The sequence below is a fragment of the Urocitellus parryii genome, chromosome 13 (genome assembly GCF_045843805.1).
Source record: "Urocitellus parryii isolate mUroPar1 chromosome 13, mUroPar1.hap1, whole genome shotgun sequence".
NCBI classification, from domain to species: domain Eukaryota; kingdom Metazoa; phylum Chordata; class Mammalia; order Rodentia; family Sciuridae; genus Urocitellus; species Urocitellus parryii.
Window position 1 is genome coordinate 60,382,272 of NC_135543.1, and position 22,775 is coordinate 60,405,046.

Below are 22,775 nucleotides of genomic sequence, written 5' to 3' on the forward strand. Positions count from 1 at the left end.
GGGCACATTGAAGCTGCTCCGCCTCAGAAACCTGTGCTGTGGGTTAGATTCCTAATCCTCATGCTTTGGATCAAGCAGGCCACCTCCTCTTGGACACTGTGTCCTCCGCCAAAATGGAGTAAATCTCCCACGTCCACAATGTGGGCTGTAGTTCAGCAGAGTTCACTACCCGCTTCTGCAGTCCTTCACGAGTGTTTGCAGCCAGTTCAAGACTCACAGAGTGGCTAAGAATGTAATCCAGGACTGGGCTGCCCCCTGTGGGCAGTGCTGGGAGTGAAGGCCTCCGGGGATGAGGGAGACTCCCTGGCCACCCAGCAGTTGAGATGAGACCTCGGAAAGCTCTTCCTCGGGATAGCTACCACTTCTGTGGGACAGTGGGCAAGCCGTCACCCCAGGCCAGGTCTCAGGGCAGGGCTGGCATGCAGTGGAGGGACTGAGGAGGAAGGAGCCTGCCCACACCTCTGGGTTGGTGGTCACTGAGTCCTGGTGTGCCGAGACCTACAGAGACCTGAGACAGCCCCGCTGCTCACTGCTCTGACGTCCCTCCAAGGAGACTCTGCCCACTTCTAGCTCAGAACCAGGCTGGGCCAGGATCCTACAGCACCCACCCAGAGCCTAGAAGTTTCCTCTAAAACACAGATGACCATTCTGCATATCTTTAACTGCCATCTCAAAACAAACAAAAAAAAAGTGCATATGAGTCTTCAAATCTGCAAAGATGTTATTGTCACATTTTATACTTTAGAGGATCAAATCTTTGGTCCAAAGCCTTAAAATAGTTTCATCATCAAAACCAAAAATGTCTCCATCTAATGTCATCCCAACCCTCCTACTTCTGTTGACTGGTGCAGATTAATCTGCTGCTGTTCTCCTTCTCTGTGCACACTCTGCTCAGTGGTTCTGCACTCAGTGAACAAGTCAGTGAGGGAGAGCTGATAGGACTTGGGGAGCCTCGTACATCATGGGTGATAGCTCCTGTACATACCTGCATGTGTTCTCACCTCTCCCATCTTCTCTGTTCAGGCTTCCTCTTGCAGTAATTCATAAAGACCCTTCCCTTCTCTCCTGTCTTTCCACTTTCTCTTTTCTTCCTTTCCCCTCAAGTGTGTGTGCAGCGTGCCCGGCCCCATGGAAGCCGGTTGCTGGGGTGGTGCTGCAGGAAGGTATCACTGAAGGTTCGGGGTGTGAGAATGGCTCCTGCAGATGGGCAAGGACGGTGGATGAGGCAGCTGTGGTGATTTGAAAATTTGCTGCATTAAACAGATAACTGATATCCATAAATATGTGAAAGATCACAGGAGCCAGGTTTCCCACTACCAGAACAGAGACTCATGAACATGGAGGGCAGAGGCGAGAAAGACTCCCAAGACATTAAACTGAAGCTGAAGTGTCAGAATGAATACATGAGGTCTTTGAAACACACAGACACAGAAGGATGTGGGAACAGCTGTAAATGTGCATTTGCATCTATGGAGACACGTACAGGTGCGTCCTCTGGTCTGCAGCCATAAGCCCTGCAGACAGTGGTGGCCTGGTAGCAGTGCCCACTGCAGGTGCCTGGACCTCAGTGCCAGCCCCGAGCACCTCACTCGGCTCAGGGAAAGCAGGGATTCTTTGAGAAACAGGGCCCAGAGGGGACAAGGGCCGGGATCTGAGAAGGGCCTGAAAATTTGCTGAAGGAGTCGGGTGTGCTCCGTGGTGACGGAAGTCGCCTCAAGGGGCTCTCGTTATTAGAGGGCAACTCGAGCATCAGAATAAACAGCAATGAGTTCGAAACACAACCCCACAAAACAGGGATTCAGGGATCCACATTGATTGTGATTAGATAAGTAATTGATTAACTGGAGGCAAGGGGAAGTGTCCCCTTGCAGCCCAACACAGTCAATAATGGTGGCCTCACCTGATCACCACTGGGCGGCTATCTCATGGTAATTAGTCAGCAGTTGTCCCTGAAGGGTGGTAGGAAGCTTGGTTTGACAGGGAATAGGACACGTTCTACAAGTCTCTACAAGATGCAAATACAACCAGGAAACGTTGCCTCCAGCAGAGAAGGCCAGCAACACCAGCTCACCAAGTAGCTAGGAAGGTCTGAATCATGAGTGTGGCATGTGGCACTGGAGGGGACACAGCGCTGCCTGTGAGCCTTGTGCAAGAGTGCAGGGGCCAGGCTGAGAGCCTGCGCAAGGAAAAACTGCTTCCTCAGAGGTCAAGGCCAGAAGCAAAGACTGAACCATGGGGCTCCGTCAGTGGGGGGGGGGGGGACTTCTAGTCCAAAGTCCATGCTGATTTCTTTGTTACCTTCTAGTAGTGATCCAGAAAACTCCCTGCTGTCTGCAGACTCAGCGTTTATGAAAAGCGTACTTGCAGCCCTCTCCTGCAGCTACTCACTGGGGAGCTTATTTTCTTTTCAGCAAAATTAATTGAAGTTCATTTTTCTCAAGCTTTTCAATGCAAGCCAGAGGCACCATCCGGTAGGTGTGGATGGCCAGGGTGGAGGAAGGGGGAGATGTCTGGCTGTTGGTAGTGTTGTCCTAGTGACCCCACCTCCCCTGAGCCTGCTCTCACAGTGCAGCAGAGTGGCCCATGCCGTCTTTCCTTTAGGAGGAAGCCGCTCCAGAATGTGCTCTGCTTTCCTGAAGGTTATAATGGAGTTGGCTCCTTGGCTATGCATAAAATATTTGGGGATTTCGAACAAAGATCTACAGGAATTGTGCTAGTTGAGGGAGAAATGAGTGAGATATCCTCTGTAGACTCGGATAAAGTAAGCAAGGAAAAGGCCACGCCCTGTGGCTCTGTTCAGCCCAGCAGGACAGGGAGTCAACCCAGTCCCTCCGTGGAGGGAAGAGGAGGTGACGGTGTGTCCAGGCACAAGGGAATACTATTCAGTCTTGGAAAAGATGGAAATCCTAACCTGTGTGACCCCCTGGATGGAATTGGAGAACACTACTCTGAATGAGACAAGCTGGGCTCGGGAAGGCACGTGCTGCACGTTCTCACCGGCAGAACCTCAAACAGTTGAACTCATCAAGGCAGAGAAGTGTTGGGCCGCTGCCTTTGTCTCGTTGTTTTTGAGAAGCAAGAAGAGAATATTTCTGAGAGGAGTTCAGAGCAAAGAGGGCCATCATGGCTGTCCCTTGGTGAATTTTGTCATGGTCACAAAATCAGTACCAGGGCATGGAGAAGGTGTAGAAAGGAGAGGCCAGTGGATTCAGCAGATGACCTGTCCTTTACACGAACATCTTGGCCAAATAAGTTTGGGAAACAGAAGTGTAAATAAATCCAACTGAATTGCTAGACCCGGGGATGCTCAAGCCTTTTAGTATGATCGCATGCACTGTGAGTTTCTAACACCTATTTGACCAAAGATTTTTTTGGTTTTGTTTTAATGCTCAGCACTTCTGAGGACTAACATTCTGAAGAAGGTGCTTTATTAAATCATGGTCTAAACAAAAGAGAAGGAAACTTTGTTGATGGCCTCTGGATGACACATCACTTAGACTATGACCTGTGTAGTCTGCATCACTTTCGTTACAGTCTTCTGCGAGGCAGTGTTACGCCCTGCTTGGTGAACTCAGCAAGCCCAGTTCATAGTTTCGCACCTCCGCAGCTGACAGACTCCATTCCAAATGGGAATCCAAGCCAGCCCTGGACCCGGGGGCTGAACTCTGGCACAGCGGGTGGAATGGTTGCTTTTGCAACTAACTTCATTTACTCCTTAACATTCGTGTGCTGTGAAATGTCTCTTTGGGGATCAAGAAGCACAAAGCAGAGACAGTTATTCAAAGCCATTGCCTATAAATCGGGAGCTCAATGCAGTCGGCAGGCTGGGAGGGGAAGGCCAGGCTAGGCGTCTGCAGCTGAGCTGTGGTGCAGGAAGCTGCCGAGGCCACAGCTGGAGCCCTGGGACCTTTCTCTCAGAACCTCCTACCAACCTTGGCTTGGCAGGTGCCTTTTGCCAAGTCTGGTCAACTTGTTTTCCATGAAAGGTATGAAAGTCTATGCCAAAAACCCAGGGGAGCAGCACCAGGGGCCTCTCACTTCAGCCCCACAGGGTCAGCCAGAGCCTGGCCTGTGTTCTCTAGTCTCTTTCCTTGACACCCCACCTTCCATCTCATTCTAATGACTGCAATTCATTTGCTCTGCGAGATCACCTTAGGCCGACTTCAAAGGTGCATAATGAACGTCTGCGTTCTTCCTGTGACATAATCCATCATCAGATTTCATTATTATGAATTCAGTTTGGATGAAGTTTTCTGAATTGGATCCTCTTAACTCTTGTCTCAAATGAAAGGAATTTGCTATTAAAAAAAAAACAACTGATACATGGTGTTTATTTATGAAGCGCTGCTTGGAGCCATCTGTAGAAATGGAGCTTTGCGAGACTGTGCAGTCCCTCTTTTATTCAAGCAGCCAGCTGGACTGTCCTGAAGATGGATTCCTAGGAGACGCTAGACCAGAAAGCCCTTCGTTGAGTTAGATCTGGACTGTTGTGTCCTGCAGTCTGTGGGGTGAGGACTCTGACCCTGAGCACACTGGTGGTGACGACCCCCCGGATGCAAAAATGCTGGGGAAACACCAGTGAAACCCCTTCCAAAACAACAAGGATGCACTTGGTTTTGTTCCCTCTGAGCAAGGCACGTGGCAGCCTGGAGGTGGGGAGCAGCGGGCCTAGAGGCGAAGGCCTCACTAGCCTGCAGGCAGGGCAGTTGTGTCCTCCGTCTGTGGGACTCTTAGAGCTTGGGCTGCTTCAGGTGCCGAGGGGGGACAACTCCACCCAGCTGAGTGTGGCGGTGGCTGATCCAACAGTGTGTGCAAAGCTCTGGGTACACAGGAAGGGCTCATGTTCCAAAAAGTATCAACATTCTTTACCAAGATGTGAACGATGATAATGGTATTCTCGATGAGGGTCATCACAGTGTACAACACACACAACATAAAAGGATGCTGTGCACAGTCACAGGGTGAATAGGAATATGCACAGTCAGCTGCTATCTAGGTTCTGCACCTGCAGATCCACCACTCACAGACGGTAAACTCCTGGGAAACAGCTGCGAATGTACTGAGCATGTGCAAGTCTTGTTGTCGTGGTGTCATGCCCTGACGACACAGGATGGCAGGGGTGAGTGTGACGTTGACACTGGATCAGGTGACATAAGCAGTCTGGAGATAACATACGGCACACAGGAGGATGCACACAGGTCACACGGAACCTGTGCCATTGTGAGAGGGACCCAGGTGTCAGAGGATGGGTCCTGGGACCAAGCCCCGCCCACTGCGTATGTATACACCCAACCTGATGACTGTCCCTGGCTCTTCCTTCCTGTCCCTGGACAAGTCTTACCTCTGGTAAACACTTCTCCAGAGACTTGAGCCCCTGGGAGGTTGTGCTCCTCTCACCCCCAGAAGCTCCGTCACTGGCACAGACCTCAGCTCGGCCTGTGTCTCCCCTGCTGTGAGCTCACTCTGCAGACCAGGGCTGCGGGACTTCCCCTCATATCACCAGCTACTTCACTGGCTTTTCCTTGCCAGGGTTTATTTCCTATTTCATGGGTGAACAGAGGAAATGTCAGCAACCACTCTCCACGTTTAGCAGTGAGCACTGTGCTGCTAGCCCTGCAGGCCTGTCAGTGCTGGGTGCCCAGTCGCTCGGGACAGTGGCAGCCCTGTGGGTGATGGAGGAGCACAGCTGCAGGGAGCTGGCTGGCCTGTCGTGCGCCGTGGCTGTGAGTTCTGGGGAACCACGCTCGCCAGCACAGTTGGGTGGAGGTGGTGCCTGTTGGGCCTCCGTGCCAGTGCTTGTGCCCTGCCTCCTCCTCTGTGTTCACACCGCCCCCCACCCCACCCCCCGGAACATGCCTAGGGTCACAGCAGCCTCGAGTCACAGCAGCCTCGGGTCACAGGCAGTGTCTGGATTTCATTCCCTTGGAGCCCTCCTCCCTGTCCAGAGGAGGCCCCTCCTTGCCCTCTGCCTGGTGCAGCCCACTGCTCCACATTTGTTTCCAGGTCTCATAACAGCAGATACCAAGTCTGAAGGTGATCTGAAGGTCAGTGATACTGCTCTTCTCAACGCCTTGGTGTTGGTGGAAATGCGTGTCATATTTTGCTGTGACTTTCCATATTCGCTTTGCATACATAAGCATTCACCTCTCTTAAAGGCATGAGCTGGTGACTCATTTCACTGGACGGCACAAGGAAGGCAGACAGACACTCAGTGTCCACTGGCCACAACCCCAGTCTTCCGATTCTCGGTTCAGCATTTCTCCTCCTAACATCAGAGAAGAAACTTGGTGGATCAATTTCTGTGGAACTGAATGGGAGACAGATCAACCCAATATGCAAAATAATGAAGAGGTCCCAGACCTGAAAAGAGTTTTGACATTTCCTCTGCTTTCTTGTCTAGTTTTCACCTACATTTATAATAAAATACCTTCTAGCTGCCAATATATCTTCAGTTTTTAACTGCTTTAGCCAAATTGCAGACAGCTGCATTTGGACCGGATATGTGGTTTATTTACTAAAATATATTCATTAGCATGTTTTAGAAGTGATCGTTGCTTAGAGTTCTCCAAAGTATTTCTGAAACTCCTGTAAAATGCTGGACTACCCCTGAACCTTAGATTTGTATAAGACCTTGAGATCAATGAAAAGCCTTCTGATACCTCCTAGGCAGAAACAGCATATTTTATCTTAAATCATTGAGAGTACTGGGATGTATTGTGAGATGGTCAACAATACAAATAAAGAAACGACTAAACTTCCTCCCTTTCTTCCCTCCCTAGCTTGAAGGGAGCCGACGCTGGCAACGGGATCCGCGTGTTTGTGCCTGACATCGGGATGTTCATCGCCAGCCTGACTATCTGGCTCGTCTGCAGAAACATCGTTCAGAAACCAGTGACAGAAGAAGCAGCACAATATAACCTGGAGTTTGAAAATGAAGAACTGGTAAATCTGACTATGGGTGTCTTCCCTCCTGGGCCCCAGGGCCTTGCCCCTTGGTAGTCGTGGCACTGTGATAGCTCCCTGTGCAGAGCCCAGTGCTGACAGAGCACGTGGCAAAGCCCTTACAGTCCCTCACAAAGCCACCTGGGTGGCCCGCTGGGCACACCTCTCTTCCATAGCTGAGCCACATGGAGACAGGTGGGGACGTGAGTGCTCACCCTTCCTGAGGAGCTCAATGGGTAAGGCCAGCTCGAGACCCCCAGCTGTCATCTGACGCTAAGGCAGATGGTAACCTCATGAGGCTGCATTGGGTCCACATGTTATGAGCTGCTGGGTCTGGAGGTCTTGGTATCTGGAGAAGCAGTAACACGGGTAGTTTCGGGAGGAAAAGATTCACTCCTCCTTGAGGGGAAACTTCGCACCTTACCCTCCAAGACAGTTATGTTGACGCAGCATGTTGGTCAAATTATTTTAAAACATTCTGGAGGGGAAAAAGGATAAGTTTAGAGCAGCATGAGAATTGAAAAAAAGATAAGGTAGAGATAAAGAATGAACTGTAAGTGCTCAGCTAGTGCCCAGGGCTCGGGGGTTGCTCCCGGACCAGGAGGTGTGCAGGAGTCTGTCAGCCGCCTCTCGTGCTGTCCCCTGACCTGCTCCAGCAGGCGCTCCTGATGACTGCCTCTGCTCTGCAGGTTCAGGTGGCATCAATGTCAAAAGTCATTCATTTAGTAACGGAAAGATGAGATTTACGAATTTAAAAGTCACTCAAATATATTTGATTTGGACATTTGACACAAGATACAACTACCAAATGTTTTAAGTTGAACTTGTAAAGCTGAACTTACTAATGTGGAGAATGGTCACCTCTGTGCCTCAAAGGAGGCCGACCAGAATGCAGCTGTCGCCCCAGCGCCCTGCGGTTGGAGATGTGCCTTCACAGCGCGTGTCCCGTTCCCCCTTCATAGGCAAGAAGGGCACAGGGTGCAGGAAACAGTGTCAGCCGAGCTGCTGCTAGCAGCGTTTTGCATTCGAGGCTACAGCCCTGAAAACAGATAAAACTGTGGACATTATTTTTCTTCTTGTTCACCTCACAGTTTTAAGACAGGGAATTTAAATTTTCATATTCTCATTCATATCCTAATTTTATATTATGATATTTAGAGTTTTGAAAAGATACTGCTTAAATAATCATTACCAAAATTTGTCCCATGTGTTGTGGATGGAAACCCATTAACTAGCTCAAGTTTTGTAAGCTCATGACATTTACATCATTATTATTTATAAGGTGAGATTGTTTTTCGATTATCCTCTTATTGTGGACGGAGGTAGAGGATAACTACTGACAACTGGGTGGACTTTGAAGTCTGAGATGGAAGTGAACGCTGTGTGGTTGGGAAGACTGTCCACACTCCACTAGACTGAGTTAATAGGTCAGAGGCGCAGCTCAGGGGTGAGCATGCGCTTAGCATGCATGAGGCCTAGGGATAAATCCCCTGCACCAAAAAACAAAACAAAACAAAAACCCCAAGGAATTAGTAGTGATGCATCACAGAGCAGTCGTGAGTACAAAGTAAACATAAAATCCACACGATGCCTGGGTGCCTGCTCATAAGTTGCTTCTTCCTCCCTTCCTCACCCTTCTCCAGCTTGAGGGGGAACAATTTCAAAGCCAGGGTCCTCTTAGAATTCTAGACACTTATGTTGGACAGTGTGTTTGTGTTTCTCTCCCAGAGAACCCCTTCTCACCACTCATGACAGATAAAAGTGAACAGACGGCGGAGGTTCTCATGAAAAGAGCTTGTGTCTGATGGTCAGGGTCTGACAGATGGGGAAGTGTGATCACGGGCACCAGTTCTAAAATCATGCTTCTTTCTCCAGGATACTTCCTTTTCGTGTTTAGACTAGTGGGAGCTCTGTGCCATCCGAAATTTGTATAAGTTTCTAAGCCTTACACATCATGAACCCTGTAATTTAAAGATAATGATATAAATTCTCTAAGTATCTCATTCCAGGCTTTGAAAATGCTAAACGTGATTGTCAGGTTGATTTACATATTAAGGTCCATTCTCTTAGCATCTTCCATCCGCAGGGATCCCAGGAGGAAGAGGGTGGTGGGTGAAGCCTCCAAGTTCAGTCTACAAGGAAAGATTTCTTACTTTGGCAATATGGGCTTCAGTCTGAAAGGAACAGGGTCACAAGCCAAAATCCGCAGCTGAATTTATTTTATTTTTGAAGGGCCCAACGTACTTCCTGCTGCTTATAAATCTTGGCTTTTGCTCTCCAGAATGTTTGGGTTTCGAGGATACCAAAAGACTAGTGTTTGCTGGCATTGCTGCTTCTTTCATTTATCTCGATGGAGAAATGTCGAAGTCCATCTCCTGGTGCCAGGAAGAATTCTTCTCAAGTGCAGCATCCATTAAAGTAGCAACTAATCCCTGAGGAAGACTCATGGGTCTCTGTGGATTTGCTCTCTTAAGGTGTTAACATTCTGCCCACCAATGACCCCATCAAGGTTAACATGAGCCCTGTCTACCCAGTCACCAGAGCCAGACACCTGATATAACCCTGGCTTCCCTGGGCCCCTTGTCCATCACATCAGCAAATCCTTTGTCTCCACCTCCAAGTGCTGTCTGCACTCAGGGCCCCCACTGCCATAGTTGCTGCCAGCAGCCACCAGCTCTCAACTAGACCCAGAAGAACCTCCAGATGGGGGTCCCGCCGCAGCTTCTGTTCCCACCCCATCCGTGGAGACGACACACAGCAGCTGTTCCTATAAAGCTGAGGATGAAATCATGGAGAAGATATTTCTTTGGATTTCCACTAAACCAGAATAAAACACAGGCTCCTGATCCCAACATGGCTTTGCAGGGCCTGGCCATGTCCTGCCCTCTCCCTCCCCGACCATGCAGACAGGACCCTTCCTCCCCCTCTTCCATCCCCCATGAGGCCAGCCCCAGCCACCTTCCAAAGTGGGCTTCCTGGGCAGGGCCTGCGTGTTTATGATCACAGCCTGTAGTGCTCGCCTGTGTTGCTCTGTTACTCATTTCTGGTTTCCCTCAGTGGCCACAGGCTCCAGGAGGGCAAGGCTTTGCCTGTCTGGACCTCTGTTGCAGCCCAGAATATGGCAGGATCCTGAGGACCACGAGCCTGGTGGTGCCCGTGCACTCTTTGGGCACTGACTGCATGTAATGGGTGCACAGGGCAGTCCATGCAGAAAACCAAAGGCAGCACAGGAGGGCAAGCCTCGGGCAGCACGGCTGCAGGGGTGAGTGTCCCCAACCCCAGAAGTCTCCATGGAGCCAGAGTGAAGCCACCAAACCACCCCTGGGCCAGTCTGTCCTCACTGGGGCTGAAGAAGAGGTGCTTGTTACATTAGGATACTTTTAACTTACTCCGTTCCTTTTCTCTGAGGTCCTACTGTGCACCAGATGGTCTAAATATCTAACAGCAGTTAGTTTTTGGTTTTGGTGTTTGGTTGTTGTTTTGGGGGGGATCATGTGGTGTTTGTTTGTTTTTTTCTTTTTTCCTTTTTGCTTTGCTTTGCTTACCAATAATATTTTTCTTCCTTATCATTTAATAATCCCGTCCCTCTTAGGAATAATTGGAACAGGGCATCCAAAATTCCTGCAGTCAGGTGGGCTTAGGACCTGACATTTGCATTTTATAAAGCTAATACACTGGCATCCCCGAGCAATGGATGTGCCATGAAGAATTCTTTGTCTTTCCCTTGGACCCAGCACAGGGCCTGGAGCAAAGCCGGGCTCGGGAGCAGGTGCTGAATGGCGGGATGGATGGGGAAGGCAGTCAGGCTGCTGCTGATCCCTGCTCTGCTCAACCTTTTCACCTCAGTTTGTCATTGTTGTCTTGGGACTTTTTGTTTGTTTGTATTGCATTGCTGGGGCTTGAGGGTCCACGCAAAGACTCCACCACGGAGCCACATCCCCAGCCCCCTTTGACACCTTCATAACAGAGACTTAGAGAGGTTGGTTTTCTTTGCATCTTGATCCATCACAAGTAATCCCATGGGTCCTGTGTCTTTCAGGAAGCTTTGGAGCACCAGCCAGGCTTGTGCCCCCCACTCCTAGAGCAAGTACCAGGCATGCCATCTAGAAGAGTCAAATTTAGCTGTTTCCTAGGAAAGAAATGGTAGCACAGGGCTAGCACACCATGAGTGTGCATGTGTGTGCTCATATTCATGTGTGCATGTGTATTATGTGTGCATGCGTGTGCATTGTGTGTACAGTGTGTATGTGTGTGTGCATGTGTGTGCACTGTGTGTATGTGTGTGTGCATGTGTGTGCGTTGTGTGTAGTGTGTGCTCATGTGCATGTGTGCATGTGTGTGCATTGTGTGTTCATGTGGGTGCGTGTGTGCATGTGTATGTCTGTGTGCATTTTTGTGTGTCTGCACATTATGGGCGAATGTGTGTGTATGTATGTGCATGTTTGTGTGCATGTGCGTGTGTGCATGTGTGCATTGTGTGTGCATGAGTGTGCATGTGTGAATGCTGCTTTGGTTTTATGCTTCTCTATTAGGTGATTTTCTTTTTAAATCTCAAAGCAAAACTCCTTTAACGTGAATGGTCACTGTCACTTGGCTGGTCTCCTTTGCTGTTCATTTGCTTCTCACATGATGTTCAGATGACTCCTAAGGACAGGTGCCTTCTTACTTGGCCACCTAACTGGGGAGTTTTTAGACGTTCCTGCACAGGGCCAGAACAAGCCCAGGGAGAAGCCACTTGTGCTGGCACTGCCAGGTCCCCTGTGCTGTCCTGCCTGGTTCCTGGCCCCCAGCCTGTTGTTAAGCCCATTGCCCTCCAGGCGGTGGGAACCCACACATCCACACGCTCCCTGGGAGCACTTTAAATTGCTATCGTGATTTTGGAGACCAATCTTCCTGAAGCCAGTCTAGCAGGGAATAAGTCCTCACATTAGGCTTGGTGACATTCGCGATAGCCCACACCAGTCCACTTCCTCCTTTGCCTTCTCACCTCTAGGGGATGCTGGAAACAAAGTTTGTCCCTTACAGCATGTTTGCTCCCTGCCTCAGGCTCTCTGTAGGGTCAGTTGTCAACATGTCACAAGGCACATTGCATGAAAAACTAGTGACACTGCAGAAACACACTCCCTTTGCCTCTGACTTTAGACTCCTGGGTGTGACTTCAATAAATTCCTGTGGAAGTGTTTTAAAAACTGATTTCTCACCAAAAATAATAGGAACAAGATTCCATTGCCCAAAATCTCTGGTCTGGGGTCTGAGCTTGACTGGACCCCAACAAGTTTCCAAAGAGAAATGTCCTCAATATCTTTTCCAAAGAAAGGGGTCTGCAGAGATGTGACTCCAGCAGAATACCTTGGCATTGCGCCACCCCAGTGGGACCCAGTGCTAAAGCCACACCCCAGCACCAGTGCCTACCACGTGTAGGGGCTCCACGTGTGGTGGCTACAGCTCTGTGGGGTACCATGTTCTGTGCACCAAGACAAGGACTAGACACCTCTCACCCCAGGAGGCTGCCCACCCACCACAGCCCAGTCCCAGGGCTTCTAATCAGCTCCACACAGAGAAGACAGAAGCTGCCTGTGGGACCACACCTTCAGTCTGGGTTGGAATAAACCCTGAGGATCATCTGGGGACCACCAGGAGGTCAGGCTGCCAGGTTCAACCTTGGACTTACTAAATCAGAAATTCTGAGGGTGAATTCAGGGCATGGGTGATTCTGAGGCTGCTACCGTTCACAATCACCTCAGTTCTTTGCTGTATTTTAATGGACAGACACTAGTTGCGTATTCATGGTGCACTGTGCTGTTTGGGTTCCTGTAGACACGTGGAATGACCAACTCAGGGTCTTCAGCACATTGATTTCCTCGAATGCCTGCTATTTCTCTGTGTTGTGAGCATTTAAAATCCCTTTCACCGACCTGGGAGTACACCTGCTCTTCACCTGGTCAGCAGACCCTGCAGGAGGTCAACAGAGCCGTCCCTTCACCTGGCCCTGGCCCCTTGCCACCCACCCCCACCCCGCAGCCCAGCTCTGCCTTGGCCCTGTTCTTGCAAGTTCAGGCCCCGTGGGCGTGGAAGCGGGTCTGTCTTCCTGGGCCTGGTTCACTTCACTTGGCCTCAGCTCCCTGGGTCCCTCCTTGCAGGTGTCAGGATTTCCTGTGGGAATCAGCATCTTTTAAAGAGGGAGGTAAAGGACTAAAACATCTTTGAATGTACTAAAACGTCTTTGAATGTACATCACCTAATTAGGTTTTAACATGGACGTTTCCTGTGGCTTGTTGTGCCCTGGAGGGCTCACTTTGTCTTCGCCCAGACACCCCGGAACCAGGGGCTGGGGGGCTGTTTACAACTGCAGCTCTCTCAGCTCCCAGGCCAGGTGCAAGCTGGACTCTGCCTGTTGGTAAACAATCCAGAGGGAGCCCTGCCCTGCTGGCCCTGCCTAGGCTGTAGCAGATGACCAAGGGGACAAGCCTGCCTCTCAGGAGCCAGCCCTGACGGCCGGGCCAGTGGGTTTGCAGCCCACCCCACCTCCCTTACCCACTCGGCTTAGCGGGCTTAGAAAGCATTTCCAGACGAGGGCCCCAGGGGTTCTGGTGTAAAATGCTGCAGGGCCTCACGTGCAGCAGTGTGTTTATGACAGCCAGCAGCCGTCCTGCCTGGCGAGGTCAGGGGAGCCGTTTGTACAAGCTCGGAAAGGCTGCCGGAGCACATTGCCGCTTGATTTAATCTACATCTGCAGCCATTGCATAATTGAATAGTAAGTCATCTGTCTCGATCGTCACCGGTGCATTTCTGTGTCCCAGGCAGGCCTCACGGCTATCCCCTCCTTCAGTGCAGTGTAAAGGCATGGGCCCAGCTCCTTCCTGGATGGATGGTTTTCGTGCCCACTCACTGAGAGTAAGGAGGGTAGGCCACAGATGCCCGCCTGTGCCAGGGTGACCTGAGGTGGCCTCAAAGGCTGTGAAGGAGGAGGACCCTGGTCTTCCTGTCCTCCAGGAGCTGGAGTAGGCCGACAGGAAGGGGCCTGAGGCTGGGCCTGCAGCTAATCAAGGATGCCAGCCACGGCGTGTGGGCAAGCAAGGAGAACCATGGGGTTCTGTTCCCCAGGGGTCCCTGCCTTGATGCTGAGGCCAAGGGAGGGGCTGCAGGCGGGCAGCAGCAGAGAGGTGACCATCTCTGTCCTCAGGTACTATCAGAGCCCCACATAAGACCCACTCACCCTCCAGGGAGTCCCAAACAGGCCTCTGCAGTTCCTGCTGCCCCAAATGCTGCCAGCTGCTGCTCTGGCTGCCTGCTGGACTCTGCCATCAGAGCACCTGGAGGGATCTGGGATGGAATTCCCAGCGCGGGGTGTTGCCTCCAAGCCTCCAGCCTGCTTCCCCATCCTCTGCCACCAATAAAGACAAGCATAGGAACAACCTTTGTCCCCCCGCCCGCCTCTCTGACCCCCATGGCAGAGTCACTGCTACTCCTGCCGACTGGACCTCTAACACCTGTGCCACAGACACACCCCTCCCTCCTCCCCTGACCACATGGGCTGCCAGCTCTGTCTCCCCTCTGCTTATTCCCCAGCAGCTCAAGTGCATGCACATCAGAATTGCATGGGGAACTGGAGTAGGGTCTGCTTAAACTTTTTGGAGAGATTCCCTTTGGGAGGCAAAGGCTGATTCTCCTCTAAGATTAGATAGTGAAACATGTTTGTTTGTTGATGGGGGTCATCAAAGAGAAATGGAGTGTGTTGTGATGGGGGACACAGGAGAAGTGGCTGAGCCATTCCTCTTCCTGCTGTCCTGAGCAGGAGAAATCCAGTCAAGTTTGCTGGAGCACTTGCAGCTTGCATTGCTACAGGAGGAAGGCAGACTGCATGGCTTGCAGACAGGCCTCAGGAAAGCTTTTTGATGGGCTTGAGGCAGTTTGGTAATCTTCCCTCAGTAAAGTAGGCGACAAGTTCATCCTCTGAGAACCGGAAGGCTGAAAACCTGATGATAGTCCTTTAAGGGTGCAGAAGAGGCCATGGCCAGAACACCTCCCTTCCCTCTGAGCACATCCCAGAGCCTCGGGCCAGCTCTTCCCTCTGCCCAGAGTGCCCTTTCCTGGGACTTGACCTCATGATATGTCACCTCCTCTAAGAGAGTCTCCCTGACCTCAGATCTAATGGAGCCACCCTTTCCGTCAGTCCTTCCCTATTTGATTCCTTACTGGAGATATTTAATTTAGATTGCTCATCATTTACGTGGCCACACAGTCACTGCTGTGTCTTTTACTAGAGTGATTCGGACACACCGGGCATTGTGTGGATAAAAACGTTGGAAGCATGAGACATTCTTTTTGCCTCAAAAAGTCAAATGCCATGTAAAGACCTGTTGTGCTTCGTCGTTTAGGGAATGACGACAGGGAAGTGTCTGCGTGCGTCCAGCACAGACATGACTGTTTCCCATGTCCGATCTGCACTCAGCTGAGGGTGTGGCTGCACAGCCCCGGGACTGGCCTCACGCTGTGATGGCAGAGCAGGGTCCTCCATGCCCAGGGGCTCGAGGGGCCCACACAGCCCTGCTATGTGTGGGTGGATGCACATGCGTGTGTATGTGCATGTGTACGTGTGGGTGTAGAGAGGGGCTGTCTCTCTTCCCTGGCCTCCATCTCTGTGTCCTTGAGGCCTCAACTTCCTTCAGCTTGGCAGCAGTCCTATCCTACCTCCCCGACCCCAGTGAGCTCAGGCAGACAGGCGGCACCCTCACCAGCATCATCGGGAGACAGGACCATGACCCTGGGACTGCAAAGGCCAGGCTCTGCTTTTCACGGCTGACCTGGAGCTGACTAGCTCAGAGCGCCTGGCCCAGCCAAAGCTGTGAAGTCTGTCGACCTAGAGACAAATGCAAACAGTCTCATGATCTCAGAGTCCTCTGGTCTCAGGGTGATGGCTGTGTGTCTGAGTCTTGTATGGATGAGGAAAAAAAAATTCCTATTTTATCTTTTAAAATAAGACAAGCAAACCGGGTTTGCATCCCCAGTGGAAAGAGCACCTGTGTGTTCTGGAGGGAGTGTTTCCTGAGGGGCTCAGTTGTCCAGGGTAGATCCGGGAGTTGGTCTCAAGACAGGGGCAACCATGCACTTCGCCAAGTAGCCCGAGACCACGCCCCGGAAGTCCCGAAATAGTCAAGGGACGTGGACTTCAGAAAGCTAAGGGACACCCTGAGCCTTGGGGGGCCACCTCTGGGGTGAAGGGTAGGTGGCCTGCTCAACCCTGGAGCACCCCGAGGGCACACCCAGTGAGCAGCATTGGCAGAGCCTGTCGGGGACCTGATGGAGCGTCATTGCTGTTCAGCTGCCCCTGGGTCCTGCTGGTGATCTTTCTGCTCACCTCAGGAAAGGCCACAGCGGCATGGGTCACCACCATGCCTGGGCCACCGGGTGACGCGCGCGGTGTTGCTGACTTGGGAAATGACCTCACTCACTGCCCCTTGCAGCAGGAGCCCCGCGGCATCTGGCCCGGCCTGCAACAGCTTCTGTGTCATTTCTTTAGGCTGCTGGGGAAAAGGCGGACTCAGAAGATGCCCTGATGGACGGGGACGCAGAAGGGGACGGCGCGGAGGGCGAGCTGGAGGAAAGCGCCAAGCTGAAGATGTTCCGCAGGGTGGCCTCTGTGGCCTCCAAACTCAAGGAGTTCATCGGCAACATGATAACCACCGCCGGCAAGGTCGTGGTCACCGTGCTGCTGGGGTCCTCCGGTGAGTGAGTCCTGACTGTGCCGCCCAGGGCGCTGTGGAGGAGGCGGTGCATTGCGGGAGGAGGCGGTGCATTGCGGGAGGAGGCGGTGCATTGCGGGAGGAGGCGGTGCATTGCGGGAGGAGGCGGTGCATTGCGGGAGGAGGCGGTGCATTGCGGGAGGAGGCGGTGCATTGCGGGAGGAGGCGGTGCATTGCGGGAGGAGGCGGTGCATTGCGGGAGGAGGCGGTGCATTGCGGGAGGAGGCGGTGCATTGCGGGAGGAGGCGGTGCATTGCGGGAGGAGGCGGTGCATTGCGGGAGGAGGCGGTGCATTGCGGGAGGAGGCGGTGCATTGCGGGAGGAGGCAGGTGTCGCAGGAGGCAGCCGACACTAATAACTGTCAGGCCTGGGAACCCAGCATGCGAACGGGCCACAGGAGAAAGTTGTGTTCTCTGTGGTTCTGGTCCTGACCTTGTGAGGGGTCCCGACAGTACACCCGTGACAGCCCTGTTAATACCCTTTTCCATATCTGAGTGACCTCATTTTCTGGGTGGAGGTCAGAATAACACCATTCCTCTTGCTCTGAGGGTGATCTGCTGCCCTGACCATCTGAGGGGACCGCGGCAGCCACCCTTGTGCCTCCTCGCATGTCTCTGGACAGAGTCATTTGAAATCTTAATTTAACTCTCAGGATACACTATTTTTCTTCGGAAGCTAGATGGTAATCTTCCAGAAGAGACTCACTTCCTTTCAATTTTGGCCGTAGACGGCTTATTCCATGATGATGTTATCTCCATCTTCTCCCTCCTCCCATCCCACCGCCACCAGCCCAGGGAGCTTGCCACAGTGCCTGCACCCACACTTTCCAGAGGGAACGTCAAAAATGGAGTACTTAAGTTTTAGTAGGGAAAAAAAAAGATAGAAAAAGAAAGTAGAATTTCTCAAAAAATCAAACCCAGCATCTTAGTGAGCGCTCCTTTCACAATGCCCAATAAATTGTGTTAAACACAGCTGCCTGGTCTTCCAAGCCCCCCTTACGGACAAGAAACTCCAAATCCTGGTGGCTGGACCAAGTTTTAGTGAGACGTGAGCTGCCACCAGATCTTAGTTAACAATAAAGCAAATAAAATGGTGTTGGGAAGGTTGGACGGACAGACATGAGTGCCCCCAACATTTGGGAACAATGGAAACAGGGAAGCAAGCAAGTAAATATGCAGATTAATTCTGTTGGTGTGAAGGAGATGCTCACTGGCCTGAAATGCTGCAGGGAGGTCTTCTCCATCCTCTGGTCTTTCACTGCTTTTAAAAACTACCCCTTGAGGGTGATCTCTTCATGGTAAATACAGCACCTCTTCTGGTTATGTTAATTAAGCATGAGTAACCTCTCTAAAACGGGTCCCTGGCTAAGGGCATGGGAAGGGAAAGAGGGTTTGCTGCCCTACGATTCTCTCCAGCCCTGCCGTTCCTGACCGTCTTCCTCTCCCCAGGTATGATGCTGCCGTCTTTGACCTCGGCTGTCTATTTCTTTGTATTTCTGGGTCTGTGCACCTGGTGGTCCTGGTGCCGGACGTTCGACCCATTGCTGTTCAGCTGCCTCTGTGTCCTGCTGGCGATTTTCACTGCTGGGCACCTGATTGGACTTTATTTATATCAGTTCCAGTTCTTTCAAGAAGCCGTTCCACCCAATGACTACTATGCAAGGTGAGAGGCACTGCTGGGAACCTATGGGAGAGAGCACCCTGTCCACCCTGTGATGGTGGTTGGGCTCTGTGAATTTCTAAGGGTTCTTCTGAATGAGGCCGACTGGTGTGTCAAGCAGAGATTTGATGGGGTGTAGAAACAGTCAGGCGCTTTAATTTTATTGGACAATACAGTGCTCGGATGTCAGGTGCTCACACAATGACTCAGGGTGACATTGCTGCTTGCTTGCTAATTGCAAAGGAAAAAATCACAATTGATGAACACAGTCAGCACTTTGGCTGCCAGTTGATAAAGACCAACATTACTAAAGACGAGAGAGCCATGGCTCTCCCATCTCCAGGGTGGCGCAGAACGTGGGTCCCCAGCACCCGCGGCCCCAGCCTTCAGACCACACTCGACAGCACAGGCATGCAAAGGAGGGAAAATGGTTCCAGTGGCTCCCCCAGAAAAACCAGTCAGAGAACCCAGCCTGGGAGTGCCCCAGGGGAGTGGCTCAGTGTCTTCAAAAGTCAGCCTCGGCACAGAAAGGTGTGTGGAGAGAGCAGGAAGAGAGGAGTGGAGAGAAAGACCCCCAGTAGACAGGAGGGATGCTCATCTCTCAGATCCTAGGACATCAAGCCTCAAGGCTTTGTGGGCTGGGGGTGGACCTTGGGTGGGTGTTAGAGGACAGCTGGGAGTTACTGCCCACGTTTCAGGTGTGTGATGGCAGTGATGGTATTATGGACACAGAGTGCATGCCATTGCTGTGGGAGCTGGTGGGGACTTAGGGATGGAGGGTCCTGATGCTGTATCTGAACAGTGCTGCTAACAGGCATCAATCAAATCCTAAAATCACTTAAACTCAGTTAAAATTAAAGTTAGTGCCCAGTACACAGGCACAGCTAACTCTAAATCCAGGTCGCACAATCGATTATGTCACAGTCCCCCAGGTAATAGGAACAGGCCACAGAGGGCCCTTGCAGAGTCTCTTCATGAGGCAGGTATGTGATATTTATTTTTGGCAGGCAGGGATAAATACATGTCTGATTTCGGTACAGAATTTAGTTCTGTACTAATGGATCCTTGAGCTTCTTTAGTTTCTGGTTTATTGTATACATGTAGAAAAACAGTTCTGCACTGTTGAAAGGGCTGACTTTGGGGATGACTTAACTGGGAGCCTAAGTATCCTCTGGAAAGCAGCCAGTTTGGGTTTAATTCTTCCTGCTAGTTAAGGAGCTCTTCTTCCACCTAGTGGCTGAGAACAGGAACCACGACCACCTTGTAAAAGCTCTAGTAGGTCTGGCAAACTTCTGCTGGAAAGGGTGAGTTTGTGTTTTAGGTTTTCAGGAGGTGGTCATAGTAGGAAAGCAGCCCAGACAAGATGTAACAGAGATGGGTGTCGGCACATGCCTGCTATCCCAGCTACCAGGACACTGTAGCAGGAGGATCACAAGTTCAAGGCCAGCTTCAGCAACTTAGCAAGGCTCTAAGCAACCTGATGAGACTTGTCTCAAAATAAAAAAATAAAAAGGGTCAGGGACATAGTTCAGTGGTAGAGTGTCTATGGTTTAAACCAAGAAAGAAAGAAAGAGAGGGAGGGAGGGAGGGAGGGAGACACTCCATGTCTGAATCCTCCGGAGTGTCTAGTGAGTGCTATTCCCTGGATCTTGTCCTCCTAGAGAGCAGTTGGAGGTGTGGGGCTGGTACCTCTCAGGGGAGTAGCTGGAGACCCTGCCCTGGTTTTCCTTTCATCCAAAAAACATTTCCATTGTTTGTTCCTTTGGTTTTAATTAGCTACTGTGAATAGCACCAAATGAAGGAGGGGAGGGGAGGGGAGGGGAGGGGAGAAGGAAAAGGAAGGAAAGACAGACAAGAGGTTTAAAAGAACAAGCAGGTGCCAGACATGGTGCTGCTGGGTGCTCAGGAGGCTGAGGCACACAGATGGCAAGTTCAAAGCCAGCCTCAGCAACTCAGCCAGGCGCTAATCAACTCAGTGAGACCCTGTCTCTAAATAAAATATAAAATAGGGCTGGGGATGTTTCTCAGTGGTCATGTGCCCTGAGTTCAATCCCCAGTGCCAAAAAAAAAAAAAAAAGAAGAAAGAAAGAAACAACTAGCAGGTCCGTGTTCCAGTAAAACTTTGCTTATAAGCACTGAAATTTGAATGTCACGTTCTTTGCACATTTCATGAAATGAAACTTTTCTTTAGATTTTTCCAGCCATTTTTAGCTTTATAACCTTTACCAAAACCGGCAGGGGCCCGGCTTGGGCCAGAACTGCAGATTGCCATGCTGTGGGTGGATAACAACAACTCTTATAGTGTAATAATTGGCCACATTTGTTTTTCACTTGAATTGTCACAAACTCCAGGTTGTGATTTACTGAATATAGTTTTAGATGATCCCTTTAACAATTTAAGAGATTAATTACTATCACCTCTAGAGTAAGTCCTTAGACATTAGATTGCTTACCAGGATATGGAAACTTTGAGCTACATGATGCAGTATATAATCTGCCTTGGTTTAGATACCTCACCATCCCATTGACCTGGATGTTGCATTTGATTCTTTTAAATCTTGGGAATTAGCATCTTTAAAACCATAGATTTTTACTAGGGCATTAGCCCCCATGTCTGAGTTGGAAGAAGACAAGCTGAAGACTAGGAGAAACAAATAGATACAAGTCATCTTCCTGGGAACTGGTCACAGCCTTGTAACCAGAGAGGTGCAGTACGCACACCCAGCTCCTGGACACAGCCGCCTTTAGAACAGGGGGAGGTTCTGTGACCTTCTCAAGAGTTGTCAGATGGGCACTCTGGGGAGAACTAGTCTTATTTTTAGAAACATTGAATTGGTTTGGTTGTGCCATTACTGTGATGCATGTTTGTTGATTGTTTGAAAAAATAAAGAATACAGGAAACACTTCAAAAAAAATTGATTCTAACTCCCAGAAATGACCTTGACTTTTTAGTTCCTGTTCTTCCAGTATTTTTCCTCAGCATATATGTTTGTTTTTAAAACAAACCTGGAGGCCTGCTGTGCATGCTGCCCTGAATGTAGCCTGTCCCTCTCCCTGAATCTGTGTGTCTTCTGGCCGTGATGCTGCCTTCTAGCACATGCTCCTCATGAGTGCAGCTTTGCCCTCATCAGGCCCCGAGTTTCGATTCACTTTTGCTCTAGTGCATGACGTGGTGATGAGCCCCACGTAATTTTAAATCTAAACAGCCCTTGGGACGAGTAGGCTGGAGCCATGCTGTGCTCTCTGGGCTGTGAGGGAGTCTGTGTGGGATGTGCCTTGCTGGGGTCTGCGGGGGCCTGAGGTTGCCATGGTCCTGGGCCAACAGCACATTAATGCACCAGGGGTCGGCAGTGCCCTCACCATGTGATGCTGCATTGAGTCCCGCGCCTGTGCTTGGCACAGATCTGGGGTCCCATTCTCTGTAGGTAATCCTGTCTTTTCACCAAGTGACCCCCAGAAGACTATCTGCTTCCCTCCAGATGCATTCGCCATCACTTTTTTCCATGAGAGGACATAGAGAAGATGAGCAGGGCACACATGGGCTTCAAGTTCACCTGGAACTTGATGGGGTGTTGGGTTTTTGAAGGGGGGATTTAGTGATGGCCTTCCGTTGCTGCACTCAGGACAGTGAGACTGCATTTAAAAAAAACAGTGTCAGGACTTGTGATTTGACATTATGAATGTCCCCACGGACAGGCTCACACACTGTGCCTGAAAGTAGGGTTGTTCTTCCCAAATCTGAAGTGCTGTAGTCTTACACCCACAAAAACATTAGTGATCACACTTTGGAGATTCACCCGGCAAAATAAAGCTTTAACATGAATCTATGTAACTAAATATGAGACCCACTAACAAGAGCCTGTTTAATAGAATAGAGCCCTGTTAAGACTGTTATGCTGGCAGCGTCCCTGAGAAAAGGGACAAGCTGAACAAAGTTCGCCTTAGTTCATGCAGAGCCAGTCCATGCAAAGGGTGTGCATCTTATAGAAATCTCTGCAGACAGTAAGCACTTCACTCTTTGAAAGGAGTGCAGAAGTAGAATTCCACCTGTGGGGCAGAGGCTCACAGGTCTTGGTCACCCGTGGGCCTAGGGATGCTCCCCCACTGCACCTGTAAGGAGATCAGACCTGTGAGTCCCGGAGTACTGCACAGCTTCTCTAATGTGGGCCTTTCATTCAAAGTGCAGCCAGTGCACTTGGTAGGGGACAGGGACAGAGGTGGGAAACTGGCCTGGGCCATGTGGTCAAGAATGCTGTCTCTTGCAATAAACTGCATGAAGTCTTTACACACTGGAGACTTTTATTAAAAGTCAGTTACAAGTCTGGCATTCGGTCTTTGGCTGTGTTTCCTTGTGAGACAGACACCTAAGATAGTTCTGAGGGGAACTTGCTTAAGAACAATCTTGCTTTTTCCTGAGATAGGTCAGGCTCT

At 50.6% G+C, this 22,775-nt stretch overlaps 1 protein-coding gene across 4 annotated transcripts in view; it reads left to right on the top strand.

The window, feature by feature from the left end:
- Piezo2 (piezo type mechanosensitive ion channel component 2) overlaps positions 1–22,775 on the top strand; it is a 339,893-nt gene that overhangs the window by 189,150 nt on the left and 127,968 nt on the right. For all 4 annotated transcript variants that reach the window (XM_077792280.1, XM_077792282.1, XM_077792281.1 and 1 more), the window contains exons 5-7: positions 6,780–6,942; positions 16,463–16,667; positions 18,134–18,347. In XM_077792280.1, the coding sequence (XP_077648406.1) occupies positions 6,780–6,942; positions 16,463–16,667; positions 18,134–18,347 (582 nt within the window). The remainder of the gene's footprint in view (positions 1–6,779; positions 6,943–16,462; positions 16,668–18,133; positions 18,348–22,775) is intronic.